The sequence below is a fragment of the Mesitornis unicolor genome, unplaced genomic scaffold, assembly GCF_000695765.1.
Source record: "Mesitornis unicolor isolate BGI_N332 unplaced genomic scaffold, ASM69576v1 scaffold7538, whole genome shotgun sequence".
Lineage (NCBI taxonomy): Eukaryota > Metazoa > Chordata > Aves > Mesitornithiformes > Mesitornithidae > Mesitornis > Mesitornis unicolor.
Window position 1 is genome coordinate 10,843 of NW_010201053.1, and position 14,814 is coordinate 25,656.

The 14,814-nt window shown below is 52.1% G+C and overlaps 1 protein-coding gene across 1 annotated transcript in view; it reads right to left on the bottom strand.

The window, feature by feature from the left end:
- The window catches only part of NXN (nucleoredoxin), a gene marked incomplete at its 5' end in the record, with an annotated part of 12,840 nt that extends 7,174 nt beyond the window's left edge, over window positions 1-5,666 (bottom strand). The window contains 4 exons of the mRNA XM_010189933.1: window positions 3,198-3,304; window positions 3,854-3,954; window positions 4,085-4,218; window positions 5,549-5,666. Coding sequence (XP_010188235.1) covers window positions 3,198-3,304; window positions 3,854-3,954; window positions 4,085-4,218; window positions 5,549-5,666 — 460 coding nt within the window. The remainder of the gene's footprint in view (window positions 1-3,197; window positions 3,305-3,853; window positions 3,955-4,084; window positions 4,219-5,548) is intronic.
- Between the last annotated feature and the right edge of the window lie 9,148 nt (window positions 5,667-14,814).

Here is a 14,814-nt window from a genome sequence, read left to right on the forward strand (position 1 = left end):
CTGGTGCCCCCCACCCCATCCCTGCCAGCGTGCCGGGCCTGCCGCAAGAGCCCACTGCTGATGGCTGGCCTTGCAAATCCTAAGGGTATGCCAAGAAACCAATTCTGTATCACAAAAAGGCTTATTCATTACCTGCTGGTATTCCAAGTAGCTGTAGGGCAGGGACGGGTTAAACAGACTGGAAGGAATTGGGAAATCTCACTCTGGCCCTGCCCTGCAAGGCACAAACTACGGCTGAAGCCAACTGAAGCACACGCTGATCAGCATCCTACGTGGTTCGGATCTTTACCCATGTACAATCCCCACCCCATCCCAAATGCCCACCTTTCCGTCCTCTCCAGACCTGCGTTATGCACAAGGGACAGGCTCAAAACCTGAGTTCAGCTGGGTACCCCGTGGCCAGTCAGCCTGAACATCACAGCACACCAAGGCAGAGATTTCAAATGAGCTTTGCTGATCTGGGAAAATCAAGGGCCCAACTTAGGCAGAGATCGTTGTGAGCGTGACCCCACATCTATCAAGGACTTCATCCACTATTCAAAGCATTCCGGAGTGGGGGAACCGTCTTCAACCTTATTCATACCCACTAACTCCAATATTTTCCCCCTGGTCCCCCCCCCTGCTCATCCCAGCCACTATTTGTTATTTTAATGCCTTTTGGGGCTTTGGTAATTGCCATGAGTCATAACAACAGAATTTACTTATCAAGAGAATCACAGATGAGACGCTCTGCCATGAATATTGTATAAGCTTGGATGAGAATTAGCATAGATGGGCTAGGTTTGATTTTATGCATTAGAAAAATGGATCTGGTTCCCGTGGGCCAGCATTTTATGAAAACAAAGGGACCAAATGATTTGTTACTGAACCTGGCAATACATTTACTTATTTATATATTAAAACCCATGTCCGACATGGATATCTCATCTGCATGAAGTCCATTGGGTGAGTAATCAAAACCACCATGAAGCAAACACTCAGAGCACACCAACCCCAGCACCAGTGGTGGATTTATTGCTGTTTTTTCACCTTTTCAGAAGAAAGCTCCAGAAACCTGGTATGAGAAACCTCCCGTAACAGTGACTTCCAGGCTAAATAAATAAGAATTTATCCCTGCTCCCCATCCCATGGGAAGCACAGCTAATGTCAGGGGATTTCACCCACTGCAGGACCACGTGGACCAGGAGTTGCCCACACAACAGAGTATTATTTCTAAGCAGCCAGGACCCAAGACACGACTCACTCAAGATAGTGCTGCACCCAGAGGCAATTTTATATAGGTGGGTAGGGTACAGCCCGCTGTCTGCGCAGGGGTTATGAATAGAGGCATTCAAGTAAACCCAAATAAAGACCCATAACTCAACTCACATTTTACACTGAGTTTTTGAATGCTGTAGGGGCCAACACAGGACTAAAACACCACGAGATTTGACTCTCTTGCTACTGAACCGAAAGCAGTTGGGGAAGACAAGCTCTTCTGTTGTTTCAGCTCCCAGCCTTACAAAATCCAGTGGAAAAACCACCCCAGACACACGCCGGGCTCACAACCTGAGGCACTACCAGCATCGTAACCTGGATACTGAACGGGCTACACACCGGTGCATAGGTGCAGCTACAAAGGGGATGCTCGGCAGCATCAGAGCCTCGCATTTGGGGATAGGCAGGTCACCTTACAGGGATCACGGTGGGGAAACACAGCCCAGCTCAGCCTTGCAAAACCTGTTCAGTACCCAGGTGGGACAGGAGATGGGACAGCGATGCTTCCCATGCAGGGTGTGAATCAGCCTGCCTTCACGCTTCAACAGCGCTTTGTGTGATCGTAGTTCATCCTTGTGAAGAGGTTTCCACTTTACAGGAAAACCATGACAGAAAAGCAGGAGGGTCTGCACTGAAACGTGCCCAAACCCCAGAGTCGGCGCCTCTGGGAGAGCAGCTGAAATATGGGAGCTTCCCTGGCAGATAAAAGGGGTCAGGGTGCAGGGCAGCAGCAAATATTTACGTTTTCAGGCCAGCACACAATGAAGAGCGACATTTAAGGAGCCAGTGGCTGCAGTTAGGGAAAAGCTGTTGTCACTGTTTCCCTGGCTACAGCATGCCTGGTGCTCAAGTATCCATGTCTGGACACCTTATTTACAGAAAGTCCCAGTGAAACTGGCAGCGGTCCTGCAGCCAAAACCGGCACTGGAGAGGTTTGTGAGCAGGCCGCGGAAAAGATGGATGAATTTGGAAGCTCTTGCCTCATGGGAAGGTAATAAAGCAGCAAAGTGATGGCTATTTAAAGCAGGCAAATGGTTATTCTTGGTTTAAGGTCAGGGAACAGAGCTGAGCGATGGCACCTGAGCTCAGGCCAGAAGGGGTGTTCGGAGAGGACTCCAAGGAGGGGTTATTTCTCCTGCTGCTCTCCCCGGGCCCTTGGCCACTTTTGGGAACACTCCTCCTCCCTGCAGACTGCATTCACCCTCTGCCAGCCTGTGCCCGCCTCACCGAAGGAGCAGGGAAATGGGTGAGCGGGCACGCTGCAGCAAATGCTTCAACCACAGAGAGAAACTCTGTGCATGTACAGAAGATCTCCTTGCGAGCTACTCACTGCAGTTTGCCCCCTGCAGGAACAAGATGCCAGTCCCGAGGAGGGCTGCTGTGAGCTTTTATAGCCTTTTGGATGCTTTGAAGCCATCCAGACAGACACAGCCTCTCCCCTGCCCCTCTGAGCAGCCGGGGCTGCTGGAATTCTGGCACTGGCACGTACAGTAAAGGGGAAGCCATGGTTTACATCAAACACACGCTCCTCTGTAATTCATGTCACTAACATAAACCAGATGCCATCTTCCTTGGCCTCTGCAGAGAACGATAGCCTGCCTTTGCGTTACATAAAACAGCAAGAAAATGAAATCTAAACCTTCAAGAAAAAGCAAAATAAATACATTGGTAATTAGGCAAAAAACACCCAAGCCAAAAACAGCTTCCAAGTTTCCAGGAAGAATTAGGTTGTTTATGGAAGTCCTGTTTCAACTAACAGCCTGCCTGGCAGGTGGTAGGAATGTGAGTTTGTGGAGAGCAGAAACATGAAGCGGCTCTGCCTGGGGCACCGTGCTTTGCTTTGCTGTTTTCTTGCTTTAGTTAAACAAGAGGAAACATTACAAATACTCAACAAAAAAGAAGCAGAAAGGAGAGCCGTGCATCTGCGTAGCCTTTCCTACCTTGTATGCCGTAGAGTCGATTCAGGCGCGACCGCCTGGCCTCGTCGGGGTATGGCACAGCTACCCAGGGCATCTCGCTGAAATACTGCTTGAAGGAGTCCTCTGACCTGCCAAGAGGAACAGGGCATGGGATCCAGGGTGCTGCTCCTCTGCCTGCAACGCTCCTTCCTCTGCTCCTCATTAAAAACCTGGCCTGCAAAGCCCTTTACCCCTTCCACCAAAACCCACCAGTAAGGGCAGACACAACCCAGGGACAGCTACACCGATTTTAACTCCCCCAGTGCCTCAAGAAGGGGTTCACAGTTCATTTTTTTCCCAATAAAATACTTCAAACTCTACCCGGCATCTGAATGTCAACCCATGATAACACCAACAGCTCGGGCACCCTTCGGACCTCAGATTAACAAGCCACAAAGGGAAATCCAGAGCTGCTCCACAGACAGAGCCTGCTCTCAGCCCAAAACTGCCCTCGCTAACCCCCCTTTGCACTTCACCACTGGGCAGAGGGCAAAGGACTCGGGCAGCCTTTCTGACACCAGAGCCAACCTGCTCTACCCCAAACCAAATTTCCTCCTCAAATCAAACCAGCAGAGCTCACAGCTTCCCAGCTTGTGGGCAGCCGGCTCTGCCCACGCAGCGTGTCCACGCTTCCTTACCTGTCTGCGCTCACAAAGAGTATCTCAAACTTCTGGCCTGCCTCCTTGATTTTCCGGTAGGACTCCACCAGGACCCGCGTGAGGCTTCGGCACGGCGGGCACTGCGAAACACAACACGTAATGACACCATCCCCTCCACAGGGCCAGGCCCACCCCCCGCAGGTCCAGATGACCAAGTGGCCACGAAGCCCCAGCTGGCTCTGACCGCTCTGCACAGCGCCTGCCGCTCACCCAGTGCGCGGAGAAGTAGACCCCAACGTGCGAGCCCTCCAGGGCGGTGCTGTCTAGTGTCTGGCCATTGTTCCTGAGCAGAGGCCCTGCAACAACTTCACTGAAGGGTTTTGGCCCCCAGGGGAACTCCAGACCTGGAGAGGGGTCGGGATGAGGGTGGAAAGAAGACACAGACCAGCAAGATGCAGGTGCGGCATTTGCAGATTCAAAAAGTTTCACCAAAAATGAAAAACCCCACCCCAAAGACAGTGGGGAGCTGGGGAAGCCACTGCACCGGAGCCAGGGCCACCCCTTCCTCCCAGCTGCACCCTTGCCCAAGTAACCGCACCTCAGGCTTGACAAAGCCTGCTTGAGTTTTGTGCCTGAGGAGGTGTCTTTTCCTTATCAGCAGTGTTTGCTTTAACAAGAGGGCAAGGTGGTATGTGCTCAGGAATGCAGACTATTTGCCTTATACTGATACTAACCTTTTAAAAAATATAGATATTTATTTATACTTATTTATAAAACCATATATATACAAATAAAACATGGTTTATATATAGGCTTTTAATTATATTGTATTCTGTTCTATTCATAAAATTATAAGATATATAAATAAAAAACATGGTTTATATATAGGTTTTTATATATATATAAACTAAACTTAGACTAACCCTCTGCACCCCAAAGCAAGCATGTGTGCGTACACACAAACACATGCTCTGCATCATCTGCTGCCAGCTCCCAGGGCGATCAACCCCCGCATTCAGCCAGAGAGGAGGAAACACCACAGATGGCTCAGGCCGCAGCGTGTGCTCGCTGCACAGTTCCTGCCACCTGAATTAAAGCCTCAGTCACCATGCTCAGGATCTGCACGAAGCAATAAGGGGTTGGTAACGTGCGTGCATGGTGAATGATGGGGCAGGTGAATGATGGGGCTGCAGGGTCTGTGAGTAAGGGCACGCATTTTGCTCATTTTGGTTTTTGCAAATTGGAAGAAGATGGATTTAACATCAAGGGCAAACATCAGGAACGGAGAACAGTAGCATTTTTCTGTTGTATTTGTAAGAAATGGGGAATTCGTTATCCTAGCAGAGTGTGGTGTCAGCGATAAAGCCCCACTCGGCATTTTGGAAGGATTCTGCTCCTAAAGTATGGGAAGTCTGGGCCCTCGGTCTGCCTGTCCATGTGTTGCTACCAGGGAAAAGTCAGTTAGTCTGCCTTTTTCCTCATTAGCACTTCAGACAAAATTCCTGGAGGGGAAATCTTTGTTCTTTTCAACAAGCAAAACCAAAACACAAGATCTGGCAGGAATGATGCAGAAACTTTTAGGCTGAAAATAATACAGTGCCTTGATTAGTTAAGTATGACAGCAGTTGTTTGTTTCTTTTTTTTTCCTCCCCTCCAAGGCAATTACAAACGAAATACAATGAAAAGGCAGCCATGTGCCCGTGTTTCTATGGCACACGGGACGCTGAGTCTCACCTTCTGGGTCATCTCGGATCACCAGGAGGCCGTTCCTGCAAACCACCTTTCCGGTGGAGGCATCGATAAATATCAGGGAAGGAATGTTGGAGACTCTGTACTTGTTCCACAGCTTCAGCTGTAAAAGAGATCGGGAAGGGGGAGGAGAAAGGTGAGCCTGGCAGCGTGAAGAGGAAGATTTTGGGCCGTTAGCATCTTTCAGACCAGAGGTCGGAGCTAAGCAAAGGAACAGAGCTGGTGCTTCAGCAACGCAAATGAAGGCACGAGAGGGCACCTCCAGAGCTGCTGGGCCAGCCTGGACCTCCAGCACCCGCAGAGACGCGATCTGTCACCACCGTCCGCTTGCCTCAAGGGGCTCTTGCCCCTGCTGGCAAGACCAGCATTTGCCTTGTGCCTGTCACCCGTACCTTGCCTGTGAGCGCAGGTAAAGCTGCTCCTCCTGCTGCGTGTGCCTCTTTGCAAGTAAAATGGGGATAGCATTTACCGTGCTTTGAGGTCTTTGTTTAAAAGACACGGTGAGCACAAACGTTTTTAATGCCACTGCTCTGAAGCAATTTGTAAAACTTCTCTGGCTGCTTCCTCCCCTCTCATTTCGGTGCTCGTTAAACAAACCGGCGAGCTCTGCCAAGACACAGCCACGCTGCAAACAAGGCCAGCGCACAGAAACACAACTCTTCTGCAACTGGGGTTTCCCAGGTTTGTTCCAGGAGCCACTGTACGGGTTTGACACCAGCCTGGGTGCCGCATAGCCCAGCTCATCCACCCCGCACGGCCAGTGGTCCCCACTGCTTATGGGCAGAAGCCACACAGGCTGCAGTGGCCACATTTTGGGCGTCCCGGTCTAGACGTTGCTGTCTGCTGTCATTACATTTTGCAGTGAGCTTGGCTCCACACAACACCGGTGACTGAGCACTCTGGGTGTCACAGCGTCCTGGGCTGACATTTCCCAGCATCTGCTTTGGCACAGGGGCACTTGGAGCTTAACCCAACTACAGGGGGACGGGGAGGAACACGACGCCGACAGCTGCAGCACGGCCCAGCCCGCAGGTGTAGGCCACCTATGACCTCCTCGCTGTGCATGAAGGAGCTGCCACAATCACCGCGTTTACTGACATTTCTCCAAGCTTTTCAACCTGAACAGCCCAGCGGTGAATTATCAAACTCTTAAACACAAAAGCCAAACCATAGCCGAGAGCCAGAGGGGAAGGAAATGAATCACAACCTTCCCCTAACGCCAAGTGCTGCTCTGCAAAGCCTCTAAGGGTGTTTACAACTCACTGAGGTTTGGAGAATAAAACCCAGCCGTGAGAGAAGGGCAGGAAAGGACCCAGAATCCCACTCAGTGCCAGCACAAGCGAGGGCTCGGGTGTGAGAGCCGAAAAACCCCGCACATGACAACACTGGGCTGCTGCTTCCCTCAGCACCTCACATGGAAACCAGCCCCACGTGCTTTCCCAAAGAAAGAGGCCACGGCTCTGGGGATCGTCCCCGATTTCTGAATAGACGCAACATCATTTCCCGAGATGGGAATGATCTGGGGACCAGGCAAATGAGGGCAGGAAAGGGATGCAACGCCCAGGCAGGGCAAACCAGATCCCTGCTCACCAGAGATCTAGCTGAGGCAGAAAGTCACATTCAGGTTTTAATGGCGCTGTATTACATTTCTTCCAACACTATTTTACAGAAGATACACCTGAATGAGCCACATGAGCCAGCCTGCTCACAACGAGGAGCTAGCAAAACCCTCTTGGGCCCGAAGGAAAGCGTTAACGTTGATCTAGGAAGACTTCATTAACCTCCATCGACCAGGACCCAGAGAAAGGCAACACTCTGTGTCCTGCCCGCCAGCCTTCGATTTCCAATAGGCACGGTCCTTGGCACATGCCGACTCGTTTCTAATGCTGATTCACAAACCAAATGGCCTTGGGCATGAGAAGGAAAAAAGCAATCATACTAAATGCAAACCAGCCCCCTCACAAATGAGCGTGTTCAAACCGCAGAAGGTAAAAATGAGAAGAAAAAAAGCAATTGTACTAAATGCAAACCAGCCCCCTCACAATGAGCGTGTTCAAACCGCAGAAGGTAAAATTCACTTCTGTGAAGTTTAAAGGGTGGGGAAAAGCTCTTTATGAGGATCACAGGCATTTAAAACGGTGCTGCAAACAATGAGGAAATTACAACTAGCAATTGGATCGTTCTCTTTACACAGTTGCTTACATTACACTTCATTTTGCCAAGCCCTCTGTATGTGAGCAGCTCTCCCCCTGGGGCACGGCGGCGGTCCTGGTCATTTTGCTTGGCTGGGGAAGCAGCAGGGTTTGCATTGCAGAGCCAAGAGGCTGCATGGACTGGCCGTGCTCGGTGGGACGGTGCTGGGACACCCCACAAAAGGGGTAAGACCAAACCAAACCAACTCTTGCTGGAAGCATTGGCTCCAGGCAGTCCACAGGGGCCAACAGACCTGGCAGCTCCCACCAAACACTGGCCCTGGCTCTTCTCAGGACGAGTCTGCCATCAGGCCCCGCTGGCCTGAACTCCACTGCAGGGACTCGTCTTGGCCACCCAGCCACCTGCAGTACAGGTAATCTGCAACCCAGATACTCTGACCCTGTGAAATGGGGGGTTGCTACTTCTAAATCATCGAGGGTCCACAGGAGAACTCCTCGAGCAAGCCTGAAGCTAGGTGTGTGTCAAAAGGGTCAAAAAGCATCAAAAAAGGTCAACTCTCCAGCAGCTGCTGGAGGAGCGTGTCCACCACCAGGCTGTGAAAGCAGTGAATCACAGAATCACAGAATGGTTTGGGTTGGAAGGGACCTTAAAGATCATTCATTTCACCCCCCCTGCCATAGGCAGGGACATCTCCCACCAGACCAGGCTGCTCAAAGCCCTGTCCAACACGTCATGCTCAGTCAGGCCCTGAGCAAATGAGAAAAAGCAACAAAACTGCTGTGTTTTACCTTGCACCTTTGCAAAAGCCACAAGCAGCATGCAGCTCCCAGACACCACACTTTTCAGAGCTCCATGATTGCTAAGCAGCACTCACTACAAGGAAGGTATCTGCTGACAGGGTTATCACTGAAACCCATCACAAAACAAACACCACAATCACACGTAAGACGACTGGAACCGAGTTCCCATTTAAGCCTGGTTATAAAAGACTTGAATTGCAAATCAGTGGTCTCAATGCGCTGACCAGATTAATGTTGCTGTGTGTATCGGAAAGCACACAAATGTGGGAGCAGCTTGGTTTGGTGATGCTCCTGTGCGCTGGGAAAGCTGATGGGCAACGGAGAATGCGTGTGCTGCAGGATGAGGGCCAGGATCTACCACCACTGCCCTAGCCCCCTGCAGTCAGCTTTGGCTTCCCAAAAGCTGTCAGACACTTCTGAAGGAAACCAAATGGCTCCTTTTACTGCAGGTCTGACCTGAAAGAGCAGAACCCTGACAGGAAATAGGCCTGGCTCACTTTACCTGGACCTTCTGGATAAGATTGCTCACCATGGGATTCTCACACCACTGCCACTATTTTGCAGCTGAATCGCAGCTTCCAGCAAAGACACCCGATCTCCACCTAAGGCCTCCCAACACCAGGATGACCTAATCCATCTTGTGGCAAACTACTGCATGAGGTAAGTTTTTCTCAGGGTAAAATGCTGGGGGTTTGCACACACACAGGCTCCAAAAAAGAGATGAACTCCTCCTCGGTCCCGCTCGGTGTATGCCCACCAGTTGTGGCCCATGTGGGAAGGGAAGCCCAGGAGAAAAAGGCATCCCTGGTACAAGTACCTGCCCAACCGCGCACCATCCAAAGGATCCCGTGGCGGCCTGAGCGTGGGATGCAGAGAGAAAATTACGACTTGCTCCAAAACCGCACGATGATGGGATGATGGCTCGGGCAGTAGGGCAGAGCGCTGCCTCAGCAACTTTTAAAAGCTGTTTTTCCTGCCGTGAAGAGGATGACATAGAAATAACACACTCCGCACTCTGAGGATTTGATCATCCATTTAAAGAGGGGATCTCTGCTCTGCTTCCCAACAGCTGTTGCAAATCTGTGGGATCAAGCCAAAGCTAACACAGATGCAGAAATAATCTACGGACTGTTCAGCCCGAAAGCAGCTGATCCTCTCGGAGCGCCCTCTGCTCCTGGTTCATGCTGCACGCCTGCTAAACCCAATACTCACCCCAGGACGCCCAATGGAAGAGGAGCGAAGAAATAACAGCCCCTCACAAGACACCATATGGGTTGATCAGCTTCACAGAAACCTCCCTGGCTCCTGTGCAGGTGGTTAAGCACAGCAGCTCAGTGGAAAAAATAGAGTCACCAGATTCCTCAAGTAACCTTATCCCTACACAAAGCATTACCGCCGTCCTGGAGGACCTGGAAACCACAGCCCTGGGCTCCCTCTGCGACTCCATCCACGACCAGCCGTGAGAGGCTTTAAAATGATTGCTTATGATTTGAGGTCTGAGGCAATCCAAGACGTCAGACCACGCAGCGTCACCCAGCGTCGCTCGCAAAGCTGCTCTCTGCACCAGTGGCTGGCTCTGTCATTTCCCCCATCCCGGTGACTGGGAACTGCCTGGCCGAGACACACGCTGGAGAGAAGTCTGCAGCCAGCCACAGCCATTTTTCCAGATAAAGGTGTCGGATGAGAGGTCTCCCCAGCAGCCCGCGGCCGTTTCTGCACAGGGCTGGCACCCGGCCTGGGTGGATAAACCCCCTCCCGCTCTGTGCATCCTGCTGGGGAAGGGATCCCCTGCTTCCAACAGCTGCCAGGTGCTATTTTCGGTTGTGCTGATTGATTTATCAGCCCTGGTCGCATTCATTTGCTAACATAAATCCTGAGCTGCAGCAGTTAACGCTGGCAAGGAGAAAGCACAACCGCTTGCAGTGAAATGAGCCCTGGCCAGCGGGAAAGCAGTCCTACCGCCCTCGCTGGGGGCTGCGTTTCTCCGCTGTTGTGTGGACCTGGACCATAAAAGCTCTCATGGCTCCATCCTCCATAGGATACGGAGCAGTCTCCACCCAGATGTGGAGGTTTCAGAGGCCCCTGCCCGTGCCAGCAGGAGGGCAGGCACTGCCTCTGCTCATCTTGCAACCATGCTTCCACCCTGCCCAGCAACAGCCAGACAAAGCTGGTTTAAAACCCCAAAAGCAGATCCCTCAGCAATAATGAACATGTTCCCAATGTGGAAGGCTGCTGCTTTCTGCTGAATGAAATGCAAATCCACTTCTCTTCTAAAAATGCCACCCTTGGAGGCAGCACTCCCAGAGTCTGGGCTATTCCTCCAGTGAGGTGTTAGAAAGACCCCTCTTTCCAACAGCCCCACCACAAGTGCCCATAGAGGAGTTTCCCCTCAGACACGAGCTTGGTTCTTGCCAGTCTCTTGTTCCAGAGCCACAGGCTGACATACAAAGTCTGTCTGAGGCACACACGGGTGGAAAAGCGCCCCTGGTCCTGTGCCGTGGGGACCGGCAGAGCCCATTGCCCAGCTCTGCCACACAGAGCGGCTCCAGGCTGGTGACACAGCCCAGGCCCCACCGCTCCAGCACTGCAGGGGACCTCTCTGTCCTCACTCACTCGCAATGTTAAATTGCGGCTTTTACGTCGTGCCTAAAGGGTTTACAAGCAGCAGGGGCCACCCAGGCTCTGCAGACAGCAGGCACGGGGCTGCAGAACAGGCTGCTCCCTCGCCCTGATGATTTAAATCCAGGTCACGCATGTCCCTCCGATTCAAGCTCAGCTTGGGCAAAGGGTCCTCTTCCAGTCCTCCCTCACTGCTCCTTTAAGGGAACTCCCTTAAACGCAAGGGGATGCAGTGTGGGATCAACAGCCATGCAGCCAAATGGTGGGGGAGGCACCGAGGGCAGATGGTGCGTGCCAAGGCCTGACCTTGTGACATGGAGGAGACCAAGCAAGACTTGGGGTAAATTAATGTCTGTCGTGCTGCTCTTTCACCCTGAAAGCAAATGAAAATCTAATTACAAAATACAATGGTGAGAGAGACGTCTGCCCTGAGAATGTTAATGAGCTGAGGAGGGAGGATTTGGAATCGCAATAAATAAGATTGATGTGAACAGCTAAGACCGACGGCGCCGGGCACTGCGGCTGCTGGCACACATGGTGAGCAGCCAGGCTACTGTGTTATCACTCCCCTCTGCCCTCACACTGACTACAGTGGGAGAAAGCCCAGTTAAAACCAACCTTAGGACCAGTATCCCCCAGCACTCAGCCCAGCAGCACCTGCCATGGATGGTACCCCCGCCAGTCACATTCCAGCAATACGACGGAGCAAGCAAAAACCAACCAAATCAAATCCAAAATCCCGCTTGTCAACTCCACCCTCCCCTTGCTGTGGCTCTGTGGCAGGAGCCCGGCACAGCCCGGTCCAGTTCACAACCGTCCACATCGCCCCGTGGCCAGCGAGGGGCAGGGGAGACCCAGCAGGATCCAGCCTGCAACCCCGGGCTTTTGCTGCTCCCAGCCACGGAGCACAACAGCAATCGCTCTGGAGCTGAAGCAGAAGGAAATCCTCTCCGCGGGGTTTTCTGGAGAGGTGGCTGCCGACGGGGGCTGCTCTTTGTTTCCCCGCGGAGCTCCACAGCCAAAGCCCTGGGATGAGAGACCTGGGCCAGCCCAACCCCAGGTCCCAGTCCACTTTTCCTCGCGTTTTCTCCCTCTTATCACCCTGGTTGCCCAGCACCATCACTCGTTGCACTTTCCTGGGTTAAGCCATCCAAGTGCCTGCGAGCTGAGCATTTTATTTGAGGGCAAAGCAGCACACGGTTGGCACGTGTGCCCGGCTCGGTGTGTGAGCTGCATCCTCTCCTCCTGATGCACACGCAGGCTGACAGGCTGCATCCTCTGCAGCCCATATCTGATAGGAAAACATTTAATTTGAGCAGAACTGAAGAGCAGTTAACATCATCTACGGAGAGCAAAGCCCTGGGGCCGACTCTGGAGGTGGCCTGGTTGTTTCATATGTGCGAGTTTCAAAGCGGTGCTGGGTTGGCAGCTTGATTTGACCCCAGGATCAGGGAGAAGTGGCGTTTGTCTAAACACACAGATAACAACGCAGGCAGGAAATCATGCAGGGAGGATGCTACAAGACAGGCTGGTCAATCAACACTACCAGGATGTCTTTTATAAACCTCTTTTTTTTTCTAGGTGTTTCTCAAATCGTATCCAACAGCCCAAACACAATGCAGAATTTAAGGATGCAGCACCATACTCAGCACTAGGAAATACACCTCCACGCATCCCCAAGAAATGCCTTCTCTGCCTCTTAAAAGGACGCTTGAGTGTGAGCATCCCAAGGTACTTCACACGCAGTTTTTCTCCCTGCAGTTCTGCTCTGAGCCAAGCAGGAGAACGGGGGCACAGGGCTTGCACAAAATGGGTGCAGAACCCAGGAGGGCGATGCCAGCACCCTGAACCCACCCTCTGTTACCTGTTTTCACTGGCATTTTTTCACGCTTTCCTGGTAGGGAAGACAGCAAGACAAACACATTAAAAAAGCAGTGAAGACGGAGGGAGTTAAAGTGTTTGCAGAAGAGATGTAAGACACATGTAGAAGCGTACCACACATGGTCCCTATAAAATTACCCCCCTAAACGACTAGCACCGAGTAAGAAACTGCTATGTAAACACAAAGGTAATAAGAAAAATAGTAATTTCTCTCTCTCCATGGGGAAGGGCTATTTTTCCATCTGTTTACAGGAAAGACAAGGGGTGGGGTGCAGCCTGGGACAGTGAATTGAAGGTCAGGGTCTCTCTTGGTCCCCAGTCTTATCTGTCACCAGGAGTGGGACGGCCGCCAGCACCACCACACACCGCAGCCTGGGTTTCCTACCACCGCCTTCGCTTCTGCTGCTACTGCTGGCCTGGAGGCACCGAGCCTGGCAGTGATCTCAGGGTCAAACACCTTCAATCCCTGACCATTAAGAAACAAACACTTCTGAACAGCCCCGAGTTTAGACAGGGTTCCCACCAAACACAAAAGCCTTTTAAACCTGCAGGGAAATCGGGATCTTTTTTTTGTTTAATGCATACAATGAGGTATTAGTGTGGTTTCTGTTTTGTTTTCATTGGTTAATCTTACACAATCAGACCAACAAAATGCTGGAAAACAATAGGGTATTTGTTAGCACTGAAATGAACCCGGGGGAGTGAGGGCTTCAGGACGTTTGGGAGCCTCCCAGGGGGATGCCAGCATCAGGACATCCCCCAAACCAGCAACACGGGAGACCTCGAAAAAATTACCACCACATCTGCAAATACTCTCTTGTGCCCACGGCTGTTGATGGGAAACCTGCCCGTTGCGCAGCACCTTTTGAAATGCAATAGCTCATCCACAGCATCACTGCTGACACTTCATTACAGAAACCTCGGCTCCACACAGCACTTGCATCACTGCAAACACTCGCATGATTTAAAAGCTGCCGCTTTCCTCCAGCTGCTCCAGCGATCTCAGGAGACGCTGCACCGGTTACTGCACGTCGGGTCTGGCCCTCCCTACAGCCGCATCCATCTCGGAGCCGACAGCGGTGAATCGCAGCCTGGCAGCGCTCCTGGTTTGCAACCCACGGAGGATTTTCGTGCAGAGGTTATGCAGCTGCAGAGCTGGAAAGGCCATAACCACAGCCACAGCTTCCCCTCACACCACGCCGCTGGGGCAGCTCTGGGCTTCGCATGCAAGACAGGCAACGGGCTCTGCTCCGCGGTCAGGGGGCGGCACAGCTCGAGGGATTCACTCTGTAACCGCACTCAGGTTAAAATAAGCTGGGAGTTAACCAGACCCAGGTGTTCTGGAGCTCCAGCTGGAAAGAGCAGCGATATCTCGGAGTTATCCCGCTCCTCCTCAGCTTTCGGGATGGCTGGGGGTCCCAGTCATGGGGGCTTCTCCTCTGAAGCCATGAAGTCCATTCTGCACAAACATCTGACCGCTGAGACTGCTCTGAGCTAAACCACTGATGACAACGAGCTCTTGGTGTCCTCCTGACACGCTTCACCAGCGCAGCTGAGACCCAGAGCCGCAGTGTGAGCCAGCACTGGGTGCCCTGTGGGGACGCCATCAGAGCCACTCGTTATATCCCATCCTGCCTGCATCACAGGTCATGCTGCCTGGAAAACGCTCCTTTTCTGCCTCCTGCTCCCCAAATCGACATTCCCCTCTGCAGACAGGCTGCATGGACTAGAAACACAAAACCAGTCACTGAGCTCTAAGCAGGAAAGCACCACCATGAGTCCCACGTTCACAATTCA